Genomic DNA, 26,250 nt, shown 5'->3' with positions numbered 1-26,250 from the left:
TCACTCACTGACTCATTCCCACCCCGCGAGGAAAATAGCTCTCACTGATGATTAAGTGTATTCAAGTTACAACTTTCCTTTTGTCTTTGTCTTGTAGGGAGCCATTAGTGAAGCCTAATTTGAACATTTGCACAGAGGTGGAAGAAGAACCCATAGCTTTTACTTAAGTAAATATAGTAAGAGTACTTGTTTGGCAGAATGATCCCTTTCAGAGAGTTACATTATTACATATACAGTATATATCGTATTATTGGAATATTCTTCATGATGCTTTAACACCTAGGCAGCATTTGTTACTGCTGGTGGAGATGGAGCACATTATAACTACGTACTGTTTGATGATATTTTATTAATTGATCATAAATGTTGTTTTTTAAATCTTAATCTAAAAAGTGACTAAAGCTGTTAAATAAATGTAGTGAAGTAAAAAGTAGAATATTTTCCTCTGAAATGTGGTGGAGTGGCAAAAAGGTATAAAGTACCATACAAATAAAATACTCAAGTAATTTGTACTTCAGTAAATGTACTTAGTTTTGTTCCACCACTGCATTAGCGTCACAGAGGGACTGTTGTGCTTACCTAGCATTTTCAAGTAGTTGCCATTAGACTTTTTGTTCAACGACATGAAAAGTAAGAATGAGGCACAATGTTAAGTTATTTATCCCCTACACCTGCCTCTCCGTGTCTTTCTGTGTCACAGGGGAGCTGCTAGATGGCCAACGAGGACTTGTTCCCTCCAACTTTGTGGAATTTGTCCAGGACAAGGAAAAACTAGCAATTCAGTCTGGGGATGGGGGGCAAGACCTGGGCTCACGGGACCATATGTCCCTGGCCTTGGTGCCAGTGGATGGAAGTTCCTCCCAGGATAGCTTCCTGGGCTCAGCTTTGGTTCCCTGTAGCAATGGGACAGGGGGGCCCCTGGACCCTGAGGACCTGGCTGAAGACGTTGTGCCTTATCCCCGAAAGATCAACTTGATCAAGCAGCTGGCACGGAGTGTCATTGTGGCCTGGGATGCTCCACTAGTGCCTCTGGGCTGGGGGAACATCTCTGGCTACAACGTGTTAGTCGACGGGGAGCTTCGCGCCAGTGTAGCGTACGGTGGCCGGACCAAATGTCTGCTGGAGAAGCTGGACCTGGACGGCTGCGTTCACCGCGTGTCGGCGCAGAGCGTCACGGACCGCGGCTTGTCCGACGAGCTGCGCTGCACCTTGCTGGTGGGAGCCAACGTGGTGGTGGCGCCGAGCGGTCTCCGGGTGGATGACATCCAGCGCGACACTGCCGAGCTCTCCTGGTTGCCTAGCAACAGTAACTACGGCCACACCGTGCTCTTGGACGGGGTAGAGCATGCAGTGGTAAAGCCGGGAAGGTATAGACTACGCTTCATCAACCTGAAGCCCCTGACAGTTTACAAAGTGACGGTGGTGGCACAGCCGCACCAGGTGCCATGGCAACTGCCGCTGGAGCAGAGAGAGAGGAAAGAAGCTGGCGTGGAGTTCTGCACTCAGGCTGCAGGTCAGCAGAGCTCACCTCTAAGCACAGAGATACAGTATCGATAATATATGCATAGCTCCATGGCAGACTATTATCAGTCGTTTTTTGTGTTTGCTATTTTACATGTTTTAAATAATCTGGGCGACAGATGGTGACGACAGCCTGCTACTACTCTGTTTATTTCAGTTTACTATAACGCCAGCTCAAAAATTTAACATAATGCCATTTTTTAAGGTAATTGTACTGTGCTGTAGAAGAGTACAGTACAGCATTGCTTTACCATGCCATTGTTGTGTATTGTATTTTGTCTAGGTCCAACACCTTATTGCAGAACAGGTCAGAATGAAACATCACTCCTGGGCCTGGTTTCCCAAAGGTCTGAGCACTAAAGGATTTTCTTCCATTGCAAACCAATGGACAGAGATGACTTTAGTGCTATGGTACTTTTGGAAGATTGCTAACTGAGAATGATTATGGCAAATTGTTCAATATGAGCAATCAATTAAAGGATCTTGGCAAAATGGCATTTATCGAAAAAGACTTTTCATCCACATGAAAATGAACGTGAATGACAAATGTTGTCATTCACGTATCTATTGCAATTTCAATACACTTTCTGTTTTGAAACAAAACTCAAATGCAATTTTGCCCAAGTTTGCTTCATGCACTGAGCATATTACTAATTAGAGAGCAGCCACGTATCAGACGATATGATCAGATATTATTCTGATGAGTCATTTCCTCAGCTTATAGCCTAGCCTGTAGTAACCGGCGCTATATAAAGCAGTTCCCCTCCGCTGCTCACTGAAATTACCATTTTGTATGAGTGTGCATTTGCCTCTGCTTGAATGCAGTTGTGCATGTTTTCTTCAGTGATCCAGGAGAGTGGAAGACAAAGAATGAGCTGTAGTAAGTCTCTCTGGATTGTGTCTTGCATGCGGAGAAGACAACGCTTCTCTCAGGAGGCCCTCAAGCCCACATTGTTTTATTTTACCTCCATTGTTTCTCCACAGAATACAGAGTAGCATGAGGTTATGATACAGTACTAGACCAGAGGAATACACACTGAATTGTTCATATGTAATTTTACAAAGTACTGCACTAGGGGATTTCACTTCACAACCCAGTTTAATCATGGAGTATCTAAGGTTAGACGATGTTAGTGTACTACTTTAATAATAAATCATATACTTAAAGGACATTTTATAAACACAGCACACAATGACTTTTGAATTCCCCCCACTAGCAATGTCACAATATCACAAGTATAGATAAAGTGTTATGTCATTCTTTCGCACATTTAAACAGGACAACTTATAAATGAACCCAGTTTGTTGTTTCCTTAATTTTCAGCCCCACCTCACCCCCTCCCCTCTCTTGTGTGTTGGCATTTCTATGCATGGTTGTGTCCCCCCCCCCTAATTTGTGCATTTGATGAATGCTTCACACCCTTTCCACTTGTTTATATATCTGTGCTATTGAAACAGTAAAGTATTACATCACTTTTTAATTTCTTCCCCTCACACTTGTTTTCTCACCTCCCAGGCCCTCCCCAGCCTCCCCATGATGTACAGGTGCTCTGTGGGCAGGCTCCAGGGGTCCTACAGGTCCGCTGGAAGCCCCCCATCCTCTCTCCCACAGGCACATCTAATGGGGCAAATGTTGTTGGCTACGCAGTCTGCACGAAAGGACAGAGGGTGAGTTAGCAAGTGTTCATATTAGCGACTTGGCGAGGAGCTCATCTTGGGTTAAAGGTAGAGGTTGTAGAGATTTCACAAACATATGGGATCCATATTTCAGAGGCTTACTGTACATGCAGTACACAGATAGAGTATGTAAAACAGTGTGTGAGTTTAATCATATTAAATCCAGTTGAAACATGAGAACATGCATCACAGATGGGGTGGCAATATCCTCTGTTGTTGAGTTGAGCATTATGTCATCAGTGCACTCAGCGCACACAGCAGTGCAAGACTCTCAATCTCGGACCTGTGAACGTCTTGGAAAGGTCTCTCACTCCCTCTGGTGACTGCCAAAGTAAATCAACACAGTGTGTTGAAACATTGACAGCACAATGTCTTCTGCCTTATAATGTGCTTCATATAGCAACTTTGCTGAATTGTGAGTTAAAAAAATAAATATATATTTTCACTTCATTCAGTTGTTGTTAAAAAATTATTATGTAGCTTCTGTTGACATTTTATTTTCTCTTTTTAAATCCAGATAGCTGAGGTGTTGTTCCCGATGGCAGACTATGTTACTGTCGAGCTGACAAGGATTCAGTGCCTGGAGGCGAGGGAAGTCATCGTCAGGACGCTGTCAGTACAGGGAGAATCCCAGGACTCCCAAGTCGCCGTCATTCCAAACAATCTCCTCGTGCCTCTACCTGCGATTCCCCTGCCACCACCAATGCACGCAGGCCCCCCTCCACACCCCCACGCAGGCCCGCCTCCACACCTCCACGCAGGCCCTCCTCCACACCCCCACACAGGCCCCCCTCCACACCCCCACGCAGGCCCTCCTCCACACCCCACGCAGGCCCCCCTCCACACCCCACGCTCAACCCCACCTCCAATCCCCTCACCATCTACATGCCACACCCCAACTTCCTGCTCCACCCCAGGCACAAGTACAACAACTCCCACTCCACCCTCCTCACCCTCAACCCCAACCCAGACTCCCCCACCCAGGCGGGCCCCCGCAGCCCCAGCTTCGACCCCCACATCCTCAGCCCCTACACCTTCAGCCTCGCCCTCCCCACCAAGGTCCCAGGCCCCAGCACCAACTGCCGCTGCTACCCCACCCCCATCACCACCCTATACCTCAGAGACCAGTATGTGCCAGAGACCTGGATGCCAAAGAGCACGCGGCCCACCAAGGGGGAGCTTTTCCACCTGGCCAGCCTGGCTGGGATCCCACACGCTCTCCCTCTTCCCAGCCTCCTGTACCCATGCAAGGCCACACCCTTGAGGCCCCTCCCCCTACCCATCTACGCTCCCCCTCCCCTCAGAGGATTCTTCCTCAGCCTCGAGGCACGCTCATCCCAGACACCGTGGCCAAAGCCATCGCCCGAGAAGCAGCGCAGAGGGTGGCAGCAGAAAGTGGCAAGGTCTGATGAAAATGCTAAATCCAATCGCACAAATGCGATAACACAGTCTAAAAATAAAAATGTATTTACAGCGTGACAATAAACATTACATTTAATTTGAATTTAAAAACACCTGTAAATGAAGGGCTGGACATTAAGGGTGTGTAGTGATCTATTGATTGTGTACCAAAGGATATTTAGCTTTTTTATGACGTATTTATGGTATATTTTCACCATTAAAGTTATACGAAGTAAATTTATAAAGAATAACTTTTTGTCATTTGCGCAGCAACTGTCACTATAACCTGACAATAGTGCATGAGACAGATAATCCGTGAACAAAATCTCCTCATAGTGCTCCTAATGACATTTGCAAGATTCCACTGCGCCAAAGGGAAAACAACCAATCAGAGCCGAGGATTCTCTAACTTCGTGTCAATCATTGCTTGTGAACTCCAATCAAACTATCAAATATGAATCAAGATTCTGTTATTGCATTGTTTATGTCTCGCCTCAAATGTTTTCAGAAACATATGTTGTGTGTACCGTTTAGCTGTAACATGAGAGTCTGCTCCAGCCAGTGGGCGGTGCTTAGTTTGATTGGAGTTCACGAGCAGTGATTGACACTGCGTTAGAGAATCCTCTGCTCTAAATGGTTGCTTTCCTTCTCGCAGCTGGAATCTTGCAAAAGCCACGAGGAACACGAGGAACATGAGGAACATGAGGGGAAGCAGAAGATTGACTGCTTTCTTTTTTTTTTTTTTTTTTTTTTCAGATTACCTGTCTAATGCACTACTGTGAGGATATAGTGACAGTTGCTTCAAATATGACATAATATGATAACATGTTATCAACTTCAGCTTTAAAACAGAGCATATTGCATTGTCAAACTAGTAACAATGTAAATCAAAATACTATAACCACCAATAATGAAGTAGCACTGGTACCCCCTGTCTATAATCTTACCCACTTACCTCACTTTTCATGCTTGTTGTCAGGGCGACAGGAGGCAGGTCAGATACGGAGAGCAGGGTCATTCATTTCACCAGCATCACTCTGATGAGGAAGAGGAAGATGAAGAAGGGTTTGCGCGCGGCCGTCGGAGAGGACCCTCAGTTCGATGAGTTCCTCAGAGGCTCTGAGCTTGGAAGGCCGGTAAGAACGACATGATAAGTGATGAATCTTTTACCTTCTTTAGTCCCAGTGTGTTTTTCAATGGACAACCTCTTACACGTGTGGGTATGTTTGGACGTGTGTGTGCATGCATGTCTGGGTGGTTGCATGCATACACTCCTTTGCCCGTGTCTCTGTGTGTGTCCATATGCGTGTGTTTGACAATCCATGTGTGTTTGGTGTGTGCATGTATGTATGTATGTGGACTTAAACAATTGCGTCTGTGTGTTTGTGTTTGTGTGTGTGACTGCCAAAAGCCTCACTATAGTCACAATGAAGATTATCACAGCGAAAGCAGCCGGGGCTCTGACCTGTCTGACATCATGGAAGAGGATGAGGAGGAGCTGTACTCTGAGATGCAGCTGGAAGAGGGACGTCGACGCAACTCGCACAACACACCCAAGGTGCAGTTCTTTGCACTTATTTTAAACCCAAGAGTCATAACCACCCAAATTTATTATTACTTAGTGAACTGCACAGGCACAGATACTTCAATTGAGACTGCTGCCTTGACTTGCATTTAATATGTGTTGTTAGTGCGTGTGCTGAGTTTAATTCAAATTTATAGAATAATAAAAAACTAAAAACGAGTTTCAGCACCATGGAGAGAGACAGACTGGGTTTTAATCCTAAACTGTATATATAGCTGGGTGACGCGTCTCTACCTCCTCCCACTGTACAAAAGTGAAGCCAAAATATCCCGGAAAAGAAAACTTCCATCTTCAGATTTTGACGTCTTTCGGAGCCGGAGTCGACGCTATTGTGATCGGGCGGCTGGAGCTGCGGTATCGAGGTCCTGCCTACACATCTGCCCGAGCCAATCCCGAAACCAGGCATGGCCACAGTTCGTTAGTGTATGTAACCTAGCTGCTACGTTACCACCACAGAAGCTGATTGGCTAGAAAGACCAAACAACTGTCTATAATATCTATATCTATCTATAATATCAAATAATAATAATAAATTGACACATGTTCTGTTACACAGACTTGTGACGGTTATGGAAAGTTAAAGCTAAAATTAAATCTCCTCTCGAGTACAATTCCCGTGCCTCTGGCTCCCTGACAACTTCACTCAGAGCAGCTGTCAATCACAGCTGTCAATCATGATGTCTCACCCTCTTTATATAGTATCAAATTAAAACCAAACATATCAGAAAAATTAACACTTGAACATACATCAGCGTGATAAGAACGAGAGAAACCATCTTTAGGAAAAATATATTTGACGTACTTTGACTTTTAAGTTTGGCCAATCGCCCACCCGCTAACTTGGAGGGAGCGTGATTCATGACCTATACTGCAGCCAGCCACCAGTGGGTGATCGAGATGTTTTGGCTTTACTTTTGAAGAGCTGTCATGTCGTCTATCTTTATATGCAGCCTATGGTTTTAATACTTTTAGACAGCATAATCAACATATCGGTGAAGAGAAACAGTACTGGAGCAACATCTTCTAAGTTTGATCATCCCGTCTGGACCAATGTTTGTGATATTAACATTTTCCTCTAAACGGTAATACTCTCTATTTAGCTCTGTGATGATATTATACTAGGTATATAGATAGTAGCAGCCTTTAGTGTATAATACTGGCTATTAGTAGGATCAGAGGTAAAATGGAGCTGTTGCAGAGTGCTGCCACAGATTACAGAACATTGACGTCAGCAGGGCTGCAGTCTGAGAGCACCTTTAATGTTTTGGCACCATTGAAAAAACAGAAAAAGAAACACGGTTTGATTTTTTCAGCTTCATGGAGAGAAACGAAGATAGTCTGGGTGTGAATGTGTTCAGCACCTTGGACAGAGACACAGGGAGAGACTGGGTTTGAACAGTTTAGCGCTGTGAAGGGAGACGACACAGTAACATACGGTAGACAGTGCTAACCAATATCTTTTCACACAATTATTATTATTTTTAAACATATTTTAATTCAGTAGTATGTTATCAGTATTTTTCTTAATTTTGTAATGTTGAAATTTCCCGTGGGCTTGTGTGTTTCTGAGTGTGCGTCTATGCGTCTGTGTTTCAGTGTGCCTGCCTGTGAGTGCTGCATGATTTTGTTTACATACAATTTCTACGAGTATGTTCGACGTGCGTTTTTTTTCACAAACTGTTTGCGAGTATGTCCATGTGTCTGTGAGCAACTCATGAATGTTTAATGTTTGCGAATGTTTTGTGTGCTTATGTGCATTTCAGAACAACACTCCTTCTGGAGGCCGTCATGACCGGGAGACCGGGAGAAGAATTCCTCATGGCGGCTCCCAGCCTCAGAGACGACCTCTGATGGTCCCCTCCATTGGTCAGTATGGGCGGGTGGCTATAGAGAGCGGAGGGGAGTTTTTATTCTCATTTATAATGTTTATGTTTTCTGTGCCATAGAACAAAAGTGTGTGTTGCTCTGCTAAAACCACCATGAGCTTCTCTGTCTCCAGATCACCCCTGTGTCTATAAACCATGCTCATACTCTCCACTACCTGTAAATTTCATCTTTTAGAGATTTTTATGATGCAACAAGCTGACACTCTTGCACTACACGCCGACGCGCTAATGTACTCTGATAAAGACGTTTTTTTCCCATAGTAGTTTTCCATAGTTGCTTTTCTTGTGTGTATTTGTTTTTACCTTGTGTCCAAGCAATACGAAAGTGGCAACACAAATCTTTAGTCAAGCTTTTGGGACGGAAATGTTGAGCTTTGCATTGTAACCCCATCACCCTCTTAATTGGTGTTTCCTATAGAGGTAACCTCTGAGAATAACAGTGAGGGAAACCCCATCAACGAGGATGTTTACTATGGCAGAGTAGCTCGGCACAGGACGCGGTCCTCCCACAGGCACATGGGCGGCACCAGGTCTCCCCATGGTATGTGCCTGCAGTCCTGTTTCTTACCACCACAGCATGGCAACAAAAATGCCACCAAGCAACTGGCAAACAGCAAGAAGTAGCTGTGGACACTTGCAAGTGCCTGTTTCTCTGTCTCAAATAATAATAGTTATTATTATGCTTACAGTTGAACAGCATGACTGCACTGAAATGGTGGACCCACTGGCAAGCCATACCCCTGGGGTCCAGGATGAATGTTTCCACAGTTGCAGATGATAAATGATTGATTGACTGCTCAGAGAATGCCTCACTCACTGCACTGAACTCCAGATGCCTGCTAAACCCCTTCCCTTTGTGGTACAACCACACCAACTACACTTCTATTCAGAACATTTATGCATGAAATTTGACTAAATTTGACCACACATTCACTGCTTTCTTGTTTTCTTTAGACATTTGAGTTTCTTGAGTTTAAAATATCAGCCTTTGGAAATGCAGTTGTCCCTTACATGTCTTTGCTAGTACCCCCATAAGTACAATTACCAAACCTTCTGGAGGTTGGCATATGCTCACCCGGGAGCAATGCATTTCACAACATGCTTGTGTTTTTGAGCACCAAAATAAAGCTTTAAAAGTATCACAATTAGCTTGCTGGTGCATTTTCCAAATATTGCAATGGCAAATTCTAATAAATTTCAGGCTTCCACAACAAGTCTGCCATCTCTGCTTTAGACCTCTTGCTTCAAGGGTTGGCAATGTGTGGGAAGTTTAGAATTTTGCTTTATATCTCAGAATTTTGCATTAGCGTTTTAGACGTATGAAGTTGTATCTTTATTGTTAGGTTCATTTTTTTTTTTTAAATGTAGCTTTCTTTGAGCATGCAGAGTCTTGTGTGTTTCTGGTGTTATGTCATGTCCATTAATCACTTTCTGTTTGTGCATTGCACCATGGTTTGTCTTGCTCCTCGATCATTTGTCTCTCAATGCATATGCAAACATAAAAAAAGACAGAAACATTAAAAAAATACATGTGTTGTGTGTTGTGTGTTGTGTGTGTGTGTGTGTGCGCGTGTTTGTGGGTGCATGCATGTGTGCTACAGTAAATGATTTAAACTGTTGACTGACCACAGATTTCTTCCTGCATGCTGACAGGCACAATTATGGCTAGACAGGAAAATCAAATCTGTCATCAATACAGCAAATCAATAAGATGTATTAAGACAAAAACAAAAATGCTCTCATTGATTTCCTTTGATTGAAGCATGGCTAAGACACATCAATATATAAACATATGTACTTGCTCATCATAGAAATGGTATAAGCTGTACGTTTTGCCACCAAATGATTTTAAAGTTTTGTTGCTGAGCCCTGAAATCTGCTCCATGTGTGACCTAACACCACAAACACAGGCTCACATTTGACAGAAGATAAAACATAAAAACTATGTTTGCAAAATGCTAAAAGAAAGTTCCTGTTTTGTGTGTTGGACCACATTCACAAGTTGCTCTTTTTCCCCATGATGCAGGATAATGGAATTAGTTTGTTTTTGAATGTGTTTAAGATGGCTACAGGGATCGGGATCGCCGCTCTCCCACGTACTACGATGAGTCAGAGCCTGAGGAGTCCTTCCGGATCTTTGTGGCTCTCTTTGACTACGATCCTCTGTCCATGTCCCCCAACCCAGATGCAGCTGACGAGGAGCTGCCCTTCAAAGAGGGGCAGATCATTAGGGTGGGAGTTCACAGATACTTTGATGCACCGCTATTCGGTCTTCCTCTGTGTATTTATTTGCCTTAAAGGTGTATCCAAACTATACGGTGCTCTTTTTATGCTGCTTTATGGTGTGTTCTATACTAACTGTATTAATTCAGTTCTCTTCGACTGGCATCACTCTTCACTGTTGTTTGTGTTTCAAGATTCAAGTGTATAGACAGGCTGACAGGGAAATTGCTTCTCTGAAATCAAATCTGCTGCACACATATTTAAGTCTTGAATCTTTGTCCATCCTTTGAGTTTTTTTCTTCTTCTTTTACAGTAAAAAACAAAACCAAAAACACATTTGTAGCAGCTGACAAATGTAAGTCAGTGGTGCGCCATAGTCATCATTTTTTTTAAATGTATATTTTACAAATTGACCTTTTAAATGAATGAACCATGTTATTTAAAAAAATATATATATATTTGTATTAGTCCTCTACTTAAGAGTTTCTTTTTTTTTTGCTGTAAAATTATTATTAATTATTATTATTATTATTATTATTATTATTATTATTATTATTATTATTATTATTATTATTATTACTATTATAGTACTGTGATGAAACACATAAATTCTGGTGCTAGTATTGATATTTCTTACCACATTGATAAAACAGCATTTCATGGGTGGAAAAAGGCTCAACACGCCATCTACTGTTTCATATCAGCCAATGCTGCCATAGATTCATAGATGATTCAAAATCATGCGGGAGGTAGAGTTAGGCTCAGACCTAGGGGGGAAGTTACACTTTAAATGATCTTATCTGAACATGTAAACATGTAAATTTCTGGCATGACTCTAGTCATCTGTAGTGTTATGTGTTCTTAATGGACCTCCACTTACTATAACAGAAGTATTATATGTGTTTTGGGAGCTCTAAACATCTCTCTTTCACCCTTTTGTCTGACAGGTGTACGGAGATAAAGACACAGATGGGTTTTACAGAGGGGAAGTGAGGGGCAGGATGGGGCTGATCCCCTGTAACATGGTGTCAGAGATCCGAGCAGAGGACGAGGAGACCATGGACCAGCTCATCAAACAGGGCTTCTTGCCACTCAGCACCCCTGTGGACAGAATAGGTACTACGCAGGAATACTCACTCTCATTAACAAGTAGAGATCTGCTCCAGTTATGGAACTGCTTCAGAGTCAGTGGGGTTGAATTATGAATGAAAACACGAGATGGAATACTTGATGTTAAAATATGGTCCGTTATTGCTTCCAGAACAGAACAGAAGAGGCCTCCGCCGAGATCAGGCGTCGAGGAGGATGGTGGCCCTGTACGACTACGACCCCCGAGAGAGCTCCCCTAATGTTGATGTCGAGGTATCACTAACTGCTTGGGGCCCGTTGCTGAACACACACAGACTTACAGATCCAAGGAAGTGCTGCATCAGATGATAAATATACATAAACAAATAAGGACAGAACAGATTAAGACATAGTGGACTTTACTTGGATGGTATTCCTTGTATATCCCTTTCTGTATCTCTGTCTCCTGACAGGCTGAGATGACCTTCTGCGCTGGTGACATCATGGCTGTGTTTGGAGATATTGACGAAGACGGATTCTATTATGTGAGTGCTGCTTGGCCATGCTTGCTTTTCTTTTCACCACTTTATATTGTGTTTGTTTAATCTGTACAAAAACTGAACTGTCATTTTTTCACCTTCGTTTGTTGCACACGTTAAACAAACAAAATATAACGTGCTCATCTTTTTTAGAGGTGCTGGTTGGCAGATTATTAATTATATATTTTTGAGAGTGGTATCAACATTCAAGACTTTTTTCCTATATCAACATGGTTGATTGAAAAGTGTCTTAGTAAACTCACTTAAACAAAGACAAAGACAAATATAGTAAATACACCTAATACCTTAAAAGAGAGAGTATCCAATAATATCCATACCTATAAAATAATCATCAAAGCATAAAACAGTAAAATAAAATCCAACACATAGGAACATCATAGATGAAACACTAGCGCCTATAGGGAAAACAGAAACATTAAAGCACTAGATAAAGTGCCACAAGTGCATTAAAAACATCTGCACAATTATTGTACCTGCAGAGTGGCCTGCAGTGCTTTGTTTGTGTTCAGGAGGCGGACAGCTTCAGGATATGTGCTGTTCTGGAACCTGGATGTTCTGGTCTTAATGCGTCTTTTCTGAGTTTCAATCTTCTCTTGACACTCTCGGCAATTAAGCTTATTTAATAGAATATGGAATCTTTAACATAAAGGCCTTTCCTTGTATTAACTCCTGATTTTGGAGAAGAAAGAAAAAATATATTTGCTGGAAAGTGACTTAAGAGAAATTAGAGGCGAAACAGTGCATATGCTGTATATGACATGTTATATATTTACAGTGGTGGGCCGTCAGGGCCAGCAAGGCCTTCTCTGCTGGCCTAAACATCATCTGAATATACATTTAATTTTTATATATTCTTTCCACAAATCTGTATTAAATTATTCCCCATAGTCTATTCTCTTCATTTCATAGCTTTTCTCTTGGCTGCGCTGCTTCCAGCCTCGAGATGGAGATTTGGAGGGCTGGCCTTTATGTTAGAGCTTTTATCCAATCATATTTCAGCCATCATGTGTTGCCAGGGTCCAAGAAATCTGCCCTTAGGCCTTCAGAATCAACAGTGCGGGCGCCTGTAGCTTAAAGTGAACGGAACAAAACTGTGGCGTTAACCAATCAGATTTCGATTTGGCGACACCGAGGCCAGCTAGCAGGCATACGATAACGTCAGCACGTGCACGTCTTTTGATTGGATATGCACTATTGAGAGGCAGAGCTATGCAGAGCTAGCAAACTTGAACGAGCTAATTTGTGTAGATTTCTACAAGCTGTTTTTTTTCAACCCACAATGGCTGAAGGAGGAGAAGAGATCGATTTGGTCGCAGATATAATTACAACGCCATTTTCAAGACAAACTTTTCAAGAAAAGCTAGACATCATGAGAAGAGACCGACCAACCCCGACGCTAGCGAGCCTATCACAGCCGGGAGAAGGGTTTGTCCGCCACTTTCAAATCACTAACTACGAGCGGTACCCCCGGCTCACAGCCTCCGAGAGGCACTGCACATTGTACTGCTGGGAATGCCTGCTATTTACAACTAAATGTTTCGTAAATATTAATATAACTCTGTTGTTAGGGTGATGCAACGCCCGGTTATACTGCGTTTCTGTCTGTATAGTTTCTAGAGCCATGGCGTCATAATGACGGTATTAAGAGGGGGAATAATTCAGGTAGGACTGTGTAGGACATCACTGAAGGCCTAGGTGTGAAATGCACGGCCCGCCACTGTGTATTTAGTATTAAATGTATCATGTTCTGACAGAAATGTCTCCTCATTTCCGTCCACAGGGTGAGATCAACGGCCACCGCGGTCTGGTTCCCTCTAACTTCCTGGAAGAAGTGCCTGATGACGTGGAGGTGTATCTGACTGATACTCCATCCCACCACCCCCAGGAAGAGCCTGCCAACCGGCCCCCTGCCAACTCTGCCGCCACCGTCTCAGAGGGCAAACGGGTACATCATCATCGCCGCTCTCAGCGCTAGGCCCTGTGTTCATCCATCCTCCGTCCTCTCTCTTGATTTCCGTCTCTCGCTTCCTCCACTTGTCGTCTGTGTGCTGTTCATTGTGTGTGTTTGTCCATGTGGTGACAGTGGTGACTCTATACAAACTAACAATTCCCCTCCTCCTCCTCCTCCTCCTCCTCCTCCCCCCTCACCCTTTGGAAAAGGGGAAAAAAATCCAGTGTTAACACCTTTCTGAGTCTCAGAGAAAGGAAGAAGCAAAGCCTGACATGGACAGAGAGAGAGGATAGACTGTGGGAGCTCTGCGGGTGATTTATGCATGTAGCACTGGTTGAGGGAGGACTTGAAAAAAGCTCAACCCATTCCTTACACAAGATAATTTGGTACCTCCTTTGCACTGAAACACAAAATCAAATGGTGGTTATTGTGTATAATAATAAGTGCTTTATTAACACATAACGATGGCTACCCAATGACACTGAAATAAACGATTTGAGAGAAAACTTTAAAGATGAAAAAGAGAGAAAAGCATGCCTTTTTCAAACTTGATACATTTTATAATAACTTTCTTGGCTCGACTGCTGTATTTCCTTAAAGAGGCTTTGTTTCTTTATGTATATTGCACACACATCAAATCTATTTTTCAGCCCTGTTGACAGTGGATATGCCATGTTTGCTCTGAGCTGGAGAGACAAAAGTAATCGCAGCACTGATACATCCATACTGTATTGTTACAATGGAACAATAAAAGAAGAAATTGGATATTAAAAACATTCTTTTTTGCGCTCTGTGTTCCTTTGTGTTGGTGTTGTTGTTGTTGTTGTTTTCAGTTTTCATAGTGGTGTGGGTTTTAGCGACGGTGACTATGCTGCCACATCTGATTTCTTTTTTGTTTTTCCTCACCCGCTTGGCAAAACTAAACAAACAAACAGAAGAAGATTGTTCATTTCACACCATAAATGGCTCTGTCTGCCTTGTACAGTAAGTCGGCAACTTGAGATACCAAACTCCCGGCTCTAATGCACACAGCTTGCGTAATGCACCAATGCTTTTAAATGCCACTTTACATTATGGAAGCACTTGTCAAGTGTTTCACTGTGGCGTTTCAGATCAGTAAAGTTTGTAATTCTTCCTGGGTTGAGTGTACCTGAAATGTTTTGGTACATTTTCGCAGACATATTTATCTCAAAATGCGGATAATATTGGCCTCACAATTTGGAAAAGCATAATCTTTTGTCACCCAAAGCATTCATGATACATCACTGACAATTTGGACCACAGTCTAAGAAATCGAGACTCCATAATATCAAAATAAAACCATCATCTTACTGATGATGCTTACAAACGCATAACTGTATGTGCAGCTGCTGCATTAGATGAGAAGCATGGTATCTACAGTTGTGTCCCTGGGTGTTGTATATGACTGTACTGTATGTTCCCTCATGGCCTACTGATGGTGGACTTCTCCGGCTCTGTGGTGTGCTGATGTCGTGCTCAACATTTGATGGCTTCCTCCTCCTCAGTGTTTCCTCTACATATGTACAATGTGTGTGTGTGTGTGTGTGTGTGTGTGTGGTTGTGTGTGTGTGTGTGTGTGTTTGAATTTAATTTCACTAATAATATTAATTGTAAAACTTAGATAGATAGAGAACTTTATTAATACTAAAGGGAAATTGCGACAGTTACAGCAAATCACACATTAGAATCACAAAACACAACATAAATAACAAATCTTAACTATAAACTGAATTTAAGCAACAAAAAAAAAAGGTAGAATCCAACTCAAAACTGTAATTATATATATTTATAGTGCCTGTTAATATTCTGTACATGATTAGGAAAGATAGAGGACGCAAATTGTTGCCAAGGCTGCATATTCCTCTTCTAACTTCTTTCTACTTTTAATAATAGAAAACATTTAGCTTATTGAAATCTGCATTAAAATACTTGACACTTTGTGCCGCAGAGTCATGTGATACATCTGACATTTGGTAACGTTAAGAGTAAAGAATAACCTTCCATAAAGTGTAATACAAAGTAACAAACAAAAATATAATGTCCTTACCAGAGTTAGTTATAGATAACTATATCAAATAGTTTGATGAAGAACTCAGACAGACAGACAGACAGACAGATAGACAGACAGACAGACAGACAGACAGACATATACAGACAGATAGACAGATTCAGACAGACAGACAGACAGACAGACAGATACAGACAGACAGACAGACAAATGATTAGACAGACAGATAGACAGACAGACAGACAGACAGACAGACAGACAGACAGATAGATAGACAGACAGATAGACAGATTCAGACAGACAGACAGATAGACAGACAGATACAGACAGACAGACAGACAAATGATTAGACAGACAGATAGACAGACAGATAGACAGACAGACAGACAGACAGACAGACAGACAGACAGACAGACAGACAGACAGACAGACAGACAGACAGATACAGACAGACAGTCTGCAGTGTGAAAGTGTTGCTTCTTTTGTAAAACGCTGCCCCATGCCTCCACCCATCACTTCTCTCCTCAGGTCACCACAGAAACCACCGACACGGTCGACAACGGCGCCACACCGGTCCGAGCGCCGTCCCCCATCGTTCGGCCCCTCCTCCCAGGCACCATGAGACCCCTCAGCCCTGCAAGGGGCCCCCGACTCCCGCTGGAGCCCAGAGACCCCCGGGACCAAGATCTGGCAAACAAAAAGAAGAAAGGACTACTTTCCAAGGGGAAGAAGCTCCTGAAGAGACTCTCCCCTGTGAAATAAAAATAAAAAGCATACATGTACAACACGTGCACATGACGGGCTCTGTATATTGCATCCATACAATCAACTCTGATCCAACAGCACATGACAGAGAGGATGTGAGCTTTGTCTCCTGGACTGCGTGAGCCTATTTTAATATAACAAGTGAAACACTTATTCATGTATGGATACAAATCAACTAAATTATGTACAGTGCAGTGCCAAAATCAAGAGAGGTCACCTGCAGACACAAAAAAATATTACTGTGATGTATTTTAAATCAAAGGATGACAAAAAAAAAAACTAGGATTTTCATGACATGTTTTTTCTTTATTTTTCTTTATCATTAATCAAAGAAACTATTTGTTTCAAGCAGGGTAGCTGTGAAAACAAAGCATCTGATTACATCTAAGTTACTTTTTTTCTCAGCCAAAAAAACATAAATTTCTGTGTTTTGATGTTGTCACTACAAGGAAACAGAGACCATACTCCTCTAAGAAAATCTCAAATAGACTACACTGTTATTGAGGCATTCTGTGAAGTAATGCTGGCTGCTAACACAACAGGCTTTATTCAGTGCAATATCATAGAGAGGCAGTAGCATAATGTGGGAAGAAAAGAAACACTTCCACTTGAGTGGAGTTTATTTCTATTTCTGTGATGAAAGGCATTTTTTTTTTTAAAGAATAGCAGATTGGGCATTAAACGTCAGAGACACCGGGCGAGCTTAGCTGTTTCAGTGGCCTTTATGAAAACAATATGAGCGTGACATTCCTCGTTTGCGTTACATCAGGGTTTTTTTTGTTTCATGACTGGTCGCTCGTCATTTTCGAGAATTAAATAAGAGCAGAAGTGTTTGTTGTCCTCGCTGTCAAACTGTCATGAAACGCCTAGTTCAAGACTAAATTTTGTGTCTGTCTTCCTATTGCACAAAGGTGGGTGTTCTGATTGGTAAAAGACATGTTTTGTGTGCCTGTTTGTGAGTGAGTGTGTGTAAGGCAGTATGTGATGCATTCATGTTTGGCACCGTTCATGTTTCTAGTTCACTTGTTTTTGTTTTTGTTTTCTGTAGGAGAGGCCATGTAGCTACGGGTGGGTCCTGTGATTTAGTGATGCGCTGCTACCTCCATTGCCTGTGCTCTGTTCAGTTTTGTTGTCTCATGTTGATATAGCGGTCCACGTTAAAGCCTCATAGAAATTACAACATCAAAAATGTCAAGGTGTGCATTGTTCACTGGTTCTGTTTCATCGACCTGAGGTCTGTGGAGAGAAATACAAACTGATTTATCTTTTCGTATCTGGTTACATTTATGCTCTACATGACTTGTACTTACAGTACATAAGGACTATACCATAACACGTTACACAGCTTGTATACATTTTAAAAGGGATTCTAGTACAGAACACATTTTATTACTATGATCTTAGATGATTTAACAATTTAACATGTATTCAAAGTCTGGAGACTGTGTGGAGAATGTTTCATATATTTAATCGAGTCTTCAGAAACAATCAATCTTTAATCTTTAATATTTGCATAATGCCACTCAAACATCAGATTAGTGTAAACTATTTAATATCCTGCAGGCTGTCACGCTGACGGTCTATTAATTCAGTTCCTAATTCACTGTCAGTGTAAAAAGCTCCAAAATGTGTCTTTATTACAAGAGAGATGAGACTGCTTGGAGGGAGAAAACACTGGAACTTGAATGAAGTGTTCTGTGTGATTAGTGAAAATGAATGACCGCAATTAATTAGTTTTACTTGTTTGAAAGTCTCTTTTTTTTTTTTAAATATTCAGTTCCGCTTTAAGTCATAAACTTTACCTTATATTCAGCATGGATCTTCAATTTCACATTTTCTTTTGTGACCTAAATTTGAAATTCAACCTTTGAAAACCTGTACCATACCCAAACACAACCCATTCTCCCTTCGTTTTTGGATTTCAAGAGACATTGTGTGTGTGTGTGTGTGTGTGTGTAAGTGTAAGTGTGTGTGTGTGCGCGTGCGTGTGTGTGTGTTAATTGTACAAGATTATAGAAATAATACGATGAAATTTCATTTTTGAAAGCAAATATATCTCGGATTACAAAGAGAAATACAACATTATGTATGCTGTGGAGGTTTCTAAAAGTGCTCAAGAACTCAATTCCTAACAGGAGGGATAGTATGTCTCATAGCTTTAATAATTAAAACACTTCTCTCTCTGTTCCGTTTTAAATATCCATTGTATCCAATTTATCTCCAGTTGTCCCTTATGTCATTTTGCACTTGAGGGTTCTCTCTCCTCAATATTTATTAATATTATTGATTAAATGCAATGACAAGAGAGGGTTTTTTGCCAAAATGGAATGTAAGAAAAGTTCAGCTGGCAATAGGTTTACATGATTTTTTGTTCCAAAGCTGTTTATGTATAGTTTCTCACTCACAAAGTCGCAAAGTTGAATTACTGTCACATGGTGTCCCAATACCAAAATCATTCACTTGTGAATGGGTGTAGTGTCTCTAAACGCTGTAGCTCTTTTGTACTTTGATCCATTTGTAGATAATTTATAAATGTTTCTACTTGATTTTACGACAGCCTTTTTGTTAGCACACTGAGAGTTCCTCTCCCTGTAACAGACCGCGAGCATTCTCCATAGTGTCCTTTCAAATCAGATGTATCGGTCCACCGTATGTGCTTGCTTTGTGAATCAAAGTTTAAAAATAGAAAAAAAGAAATCATTGGACAGTATTTATGGTGATTCATTATGTGTGGGTGTGCATGTGAAAAAATACAACTTTTATAACCAAATTAAATTTGATATTTTTTAGAAAAATCGTTGTTTACATTTATTTGTGCATGTTGTGTGTTTTCACTGAAGAGCAGATGTTGTGTTTAATACTGCAGGAAATGTTCGACCCTGCGTGACTCTGACCCTTTGACATATACAGAACAAATGGAAGTGAATCTAATATTCTGGTATTCTGCGGAGACACTGCAGGCAAACACATTGTTTTTTCATGCACTGGTCGATTCTGAGAGTTTGGATTATTCCCATAACATATCTTACAGATGAGTGGAACGAAAACATCCACAATTCACATTTAGTGTGTTTAATTTACTTTGTCTATTTGCGTGTATAGATTTCACTTCACCAAAAGTTAGCGTTAGATAATGCCTCACTTGCATATTTAAACATAACATTTCTGAAAACTTGTAATACAAAAATGTATTTACATAATGTAAGTAATCAACTGGGGAAGTTTCATGGTGAAATATATTAATTACATTATTTTTACACATTGAGTTCGAAATCTCCACTTCAGTAGCACCTTCATTCACCAAACGTTCCAGTTGAATTCTGATCCATATTCTGACGGTTTTTACAGAAGGTTTGTTCATATATCATTCATAGCCTGATTTATATAACATTTTATTTCTCTAATATGACTCTGAATTTGACTCTATAAATAAATAAATAAATAAAATGAAACAAGAATTTTGAACCTGGCTTTATCCAATGTTCAGATTTCTGTTTCGGTCCTGTACGCAAATCAACACATATTTAATAAGGTAATTAATAATTAACATATTTAAACATAACATTTCAGAAAACTCAAACTTGTCCTAAATGTCAGCAATCAACTGGTAAAGTTTCATGGTGATATATATTAGTTAGATTTGTCTTACGAGATCATTCCAGTAATACATCATCCTGATAATGTTTAAAGCTACGTAATTAATTCATAAAGAATATTAAAAGTCTTGTTGAGTGAAAGTTGACAAAATGTCCAATCATATTTTCGTATCCTGGACTGATGGACCTGACTGATGGCTCTATTTGATTGTATCTTTAATCAACATTTTTGTATATGTGGGAAGGTAGACATGTACTGTATCATCTGACATCAGCTGAAAGGACATCATCCTATATGTCAGTACATGCTCTGATGGGCACATTTTAGTGACGTAACCTTGGTTTGTATATCACGATCAATATCAGACACCATCACCAAGGTTTCATCTTTTCACAGTCATCTGCAAAACAATATGCTCATCTTCTTCCCAGTGACTCGGCAGAATATAAATGGCTCTTATAGGGTAACAGGCTTGTCAATAGAGACTGTGTGCTAATCGGTGCAGTCAAATATATTCCAGAGCTCTATCTGTGGAAATACATAGTACGCTCTGTAACACATGGATGACACAATGGATGATACTTTCAGCAGCTTCACTCAGTGTCAGTCAGTATTGGTCGCTATGTCATAGGTCGCTTAATGGCACACCCACAGTTTCGATCAAAAATCCCTGAATCAGCTTTTGAAAATTCTCCGTGACGCCTCGCGCTCATTAACAGAATGACAGTGACAGTTATCCAGCGCTAGGCTGTCATTCAGCCCAGAACATCACATCCTATCATATCCTGTCATTTCAGCAGCGATGAAGGGTTTGGTGACAATGCTGAGTTCACACGAGCCTGCTGGGAGGATCATAAAAAAACAAGACTGGACTGTCAGTAGAAATTTGATTTCTAATTAACGAGGCAAAGGACAACAGCAAGAAATAAGTGAAGTGCTGTAATAAACGAGATCTGAAGTACAACAGATGTTGACTCTCGTCCATGACGTTAAACTCTCTCTGACTGGAAAGAGCCTGAAAACTCATGACTGACTTCTCAAAGTTCACAAAGTCTGAGATCCAACAAAGATGCTTGGTTGTGAATAATTTGTGTCATTTCTGAATACGAAATAACTTCAAATTCATCAATATTTCTCTCACTTCAGTACAGTAAGTCCACAAAAGAGAGATAAAGTTTGTATATTTTTGTAACTACGATTCTTCTCTTCCCTTTCTCTCTGTGTGATATTTCACCAGAAACTGTGTCCACCAAAATGTACATGAAGGCTGGGAACATTTCAATGAGAGGCGGGCAGATTTAAAGTCAGCGCTGGGTATTCCTTCAAATAAAAAATAAAAACCCATTGAAACAACAGCCAAATGTCTTACAATTGATTTCATTTTGTTTTCTACATATGGCTGTATTTGTGCTGTTCCAACAAGCTCCTCAGGAGGGCAGCAGTGTTTCTCAGATGCCCTGTGACAGTCTGTTATTGAGAGGACTGCAGTTTCACAATGATGTGATACAGAAAGTGGAAAACCTAGATCTCATCGACGTATTTAATGTCTTATTCAACATTTGCTGATGTTAACACAGTTACCACGAGCACACAGACACAAAATCCACTTCATAAAAACAGGGCTGATTTTCTCTAAATCCTCCTCTCCATGCATTTTTTTTTTTTTTTTTACCATTTGCTTAATTTTTAATGATTATTTAAGCAAAGAAGAACCTGAAACACTGAGCGAATACTGCAGTGTTTCAGTGTGGTTATGCTGAGGGAGGCAAGAGAAGAAGGAGATTGAATTTGTAAGTCAATGATTATTTGTTTTGTTGCTTCTAATATATTTGCCCTCCTCCCTCCCTGTCCTCCCCCCCCCCCCCCCCCCCACCTCCTTTTTCCACTATCTCCTCTGCCGTTCCTTCGTGTCCTTATTTCCCCTCGCTATCCAACATATCAGTATTGAGCTGTAAGTCTGTGGAGTCCCCGAGGGCCAATGGGTGTTTAAAATTCTTGCCGGTTGTAACCTCTTTATCACTCGCTTCCGTCCCGCCTGCCACGCCACCAGAGGGGGGCATAGGGAGACATCCATCTTCTGCTGGCCTTTTTGAATATTTCACAAAACCTCAGAGTGCCAGTTAAACACTCAACATCCATTTGACCCTCCTGCACCAAAATCACAGCAGGGATCTCCCAGGTAAAATATTTTAATTTGACTTTGATATACCGAGAGACGAGTTGGAGATTTCTTTTGAAGTCTCTGGGAACCGTTTTTAAAACTTCCCTAAGCTCATACAGTAGTAGTGTGGTAGAGAAGTTTAGGGGATACGTGCATGGCACTTTAAATTGCTTTGCATGTAACAACTTTCTGCTTTTATATTATATGTTATATATCCTTCTATGGAGGCATACAGGGACGAATCCGCCAGCTTGAGGGCCCAAGGGCAAAAATGACATTTGGGCCCCTATTTAACCCCCTTTTATCCCATTTTTTGCATTAATTGTTTTTGTATTCTTGTACCTTTACGCTGATTGCTCACTGTCATTCGGACACAAGTGCATTACTTAAAGCCTGCCAAGATGGACTTTCGTGTGAAATCGCAAGAATGTAGCTGCTATGCATGGTAATAATCCAGCCTTGCATTAATAAAATACAAATCATTAATTTGCATACTAAAACAACTGACTATTACTGAGACATACTAGTCATACCTATACAAACATGATGCTGTGATATGACCTTGAGCTTTCAGTATGTTTTATGTTTTAACCTTTTGTCAGCACTTTTCACCATTCTTGACCAAAAAAACTAGATCACACTAAAAGGTTCCTCCAGCAGTAATGTGTTTCCCAGCAGGTGGTTTGAGGCAAGCTTCTTACCTGTCCAGGCTGCTGGTGGGTGGATATACCACCTGGCCGGTAACTCATTCAAGGCCCCCTGCCCGGCTGGAAAACCGATGTTTGTGATGGCCGTGCTGCACTCATTCGTCATCAGTCGAAGAATGTTGCCGAAAGGTGGAAGCCGGGGCACGGGCCTACGCCTCTCCTTGGTGAGTCATCTTTGTCTGGAGAGCATTCAAAGCTCTAGCACCATGAGTGTTGAAAAGACTGGGTGGCTGTGGCTGTAATGCTAAGTGTTACGGGTGTAACGGCCACTTTATGTTCAGAAACTGGACTCCAGCACTCCCTGGAGATCAGAGTAGAGAATACAGAAGCAGTTATCAATGATTTACACTCAGAGGGCTTTATGATTGCTCACGGCTCCAACGGTCTCAGATCTTCTTGAACCACGTTTTCTGGTAATATTCTATTCATGTGCTCACCTGCAGCATCAAAAGGATGCCATTGAGATGACTTGATCTAATCCATGTGTGATTGATTGATGAAAGTTAGGACAATGGGATTATTAAAATGAAACATTTCTGTAGTTCAATATCCATCACTGAGCTGGATTACTGTCAGTAAAGGTTAATAGATGTGTGCCCCGAGGAGTCAGGTCATAGATCACCGAGATGTCAACTTCCAGATGAAAGCTTTGATATAACCTATCCTGATTTGTTCATACACATACACTTCCGTAATGCAGTTGTATTTTCCATTTTTGTTATTTATATTGTACATTTGTTGTTTTGAAGTAATTTTTTCTCTGAACGTCTTTAAGATGTCAATTGTTTTTCGTATATTTATTATTGGAGCCTTTTGTTTTTGCTGGTTTCTTTTGTAGTAAATTTCAACTTCCAGCATTAATCATGTGTGTTATCATGTTTGGATGTTAAATGGAGAGGGGTGCACTCTTCAACAGGTGAGGAGCAAGAAACAGAGTGCAGATTCTGTTTTCTGGTGTCATGCTTTCATATAAAATCAGGTCCAATTTTGAAAATGCAAGTAATAAAGTCTTTTGCATTACTTCCAGTTTTAACAAAATTCAATAAGTAGCGTTAGAGATATGAATGTCACATGAGTGAGGAAGCAAAGACGGTGACGGAGCGAACGCATGTAAATAGATAGTGTGATTTCATTTTGGGGTACAAACAGATTAGTGGGCAGACATAGTAGGCTGCTTATTAACATACAATTTATTTCTATGCAGCCTTGAAACGTCAGCCAAAATCTGAATATGTATTTCAAACCAATGTCACATTAACAATTTGTAATAGATTGTCTTAGTACAGAGTCTACAGTCATGCTAGCAGCTAACAGTTGTGCTTTGAGCTAAATGCTAACATGTCGATGTTTAGCAGGTTTTACAATGTCCACCATCTTAGTTTAGCATGTTAGCATGCTAAAATGAGCTAATCAGCACTTAGCATTAAGGGTGTAAATCACAAGTTTCATCACGATACAATATTAAATCGATTCTTTGGACAACAAAACAATATTTGCCAGGTTTCACTGAGGTATCTGGAACAACAACTGAGTTCTGGAGAGATTCCCAGACTCAATAGTCGGTGACCTCTGCCACTGTCAGTTTAAATAATCTCATCCAGCCAAAACCACAGACAGACTGCTCGAATTAAAGCTCAGTAGCTTCAAAATGCAATGCAAGTACTAACCCTCCACTGTAAACCCTACAGCACTGTGTACAGTAAAATAAAGTTCCTCTCCTGAGATAATACAGACTCCATTAGTTCTTCAAAGTTTTATTGGCATTTAGAGATCCCTAAATATCTCTCTAAGGCACACATTTATTCTAATCAGCCTCTGCTGTCGGGAGAAAAAATGTTTATTTGCCAATGATGCATGCATGCATAATTCTGTCACCTCGACACTGGTGCCACCGTGCAATAAAACCGGCAATGAGGCAGTGGACAAAGTAGGTTTTGTTGTCGTAGTCTGCTAGAATAGCACATTTGTTTCAATGTACAGATATGTAGGTGGATGTTGGAGAGTGGAGAAGTGAAGACTATTCTGACCAAGCTCATTAAACACTTTTTAACCGTGCACTTAGTGCAATGTCTCTGTGCAGAAACAGCGCCACTGTGCTTAAACTGCATAACCCCCCTCTGAGACACAAAGCTGCTCATATTATCGTCTCCCTGGTTGAAGGGCACACTAAAACAAGACACCATGCTATTTCAGTTCAGGCTTTGAACTCACACTAATGCTCAATGTACTTTGTTATAATGAGTGTATAGAATTGTAGGTCAAGGCAGATGAAGTGATACACATAGAGTGGGAAGAAAATACATAATTACCCAGTAGTGTTAAGAAATTAAACGTGGCCTGAAGGCCTGATGTAGCCCAGAAACAATATAGTTCTACTTTACTTTATTTGATGTGTGGGTCGGACACATATGTGAGGTTGTCTCAAATTGTCAGTAATCGATTTTTACTGTTTACTGATCAGTTGTTGCCAAATGTATAGTGTGCTGTGTGACACCGCAAGGCTTTAGCTATAGTGCCTGCATCCATCTGCTCCATCCTACACAGAATGATCCCATGTGATGCTGTGGACTGACAATATGCAGCAAACAGCTGGCAAAATCTGCACTAAACTTTTTTCCCCTTAAAAACTGGTTTAAGTAAAGTCGTGATTAATACAAAGGCCTCCAGAGTTTTATTTAAACATCTGTGAATTTCTTAGAAGAAATTTAAACGTAGCCTTTAAAAAAAAATATATATATATATAAAGATATTACAAGTTCAAAAATGAGGGAGGAAAGAAGGCTTTTCTCAATGGCTTTTTATTTAAAAAAGAATGTTCATAACAATATTATCATTATTATAATAATTATAATAAAATAAAATAATAAGTATTATTATTATAATAATCCTCACCACAATAATCATGATGTGTTCCTGCATATAAATGTGCCCAGAATCATATCCTTAATTTGTTAAATCACATTTAAAATGTCACAACATTTAAACTCGTAGAGAAACCACTGATCCCCTTGACCTCATGTGCATTTAATTTGCTCGCAGCTCTTCCCCTACCCACCCACGTGGGTCTGCTTAATCTGACAGAGGCCACATGTTTACTGATTTCTATCATGGGAATAGCC

General features: G+C 40.9%; 1 protein-coding gene across 1 annotated transcript in view; it reads left to right on the top strand.

Annotated features, from left to right (window-relative positions):
• The window catches only part of LOC115016536 (RIMS-binding protein 2-like), a 69,147-nt gene extending 49,692 nt beyond the window's left edge, over positions 1 to 19,455 (top strand). Inside the window, 14 exon segments of the mRNA XM_029444329.1 lie at positions 701 to 1,513; positions 3,038 to 3,189; positions 3,716 to 4,033; positions 4,035 to 4,601; positions 5,579 to 5,698; positions 5,700 to 5,735; positions 6,011 to 6,157; positions 7,948 to 8,050; positions 10,133 to 10,302; positions 11,241 to 11,409; positions 11,555 to 11,655; positions 11,835 to 11,906; positions 13,702 to 13,866; positions 16,430 to 19,455. Coding sequence (XP_029300189.1) covers positions 701 to 1,513; positions 3,038 to 3,189; positions 3,716 to 4,033; positions 4,035 to 4,601; positions 5,579 to 5,698; positions 5,700 to 5,735; positions 6,011 to 6,157; positions 7,948 to 8,050; positions 10,133 to 10,302; positions 11,241 to 11,409; positions 11,555 to 11,655; positions 11,835 to 11,906; positions 13,702 to 13,866; positions 16,430 to 16,663 — 3,167 coding nt within the window. The 3' untranslated portion in view covers positions 16,664 to 19,455.
• The last annotated feature ends 6,795 nt before the right edge of the window (positions 19,456 to 26,250 follow it).

Source organism: Cottoperca gobio, chromosome 12, assembly GCF_900634415.1.
Source record: "Cottoperca gobio chromosome 12, fCotGob3.1, whole genome shotgun sequence".
In the NCBI taxonomy this organism is placed as follows: Eukaryota; Metazoa; Chordata; class Actinopteri; order Perciformes; family Bovichtidae; genus Cottoperca; species Cottoperca gobio.
Note: the sequence above shows the minus strand (reverse complement) of the source record. Positions and strands in the feature narration are given on the sequence as shown.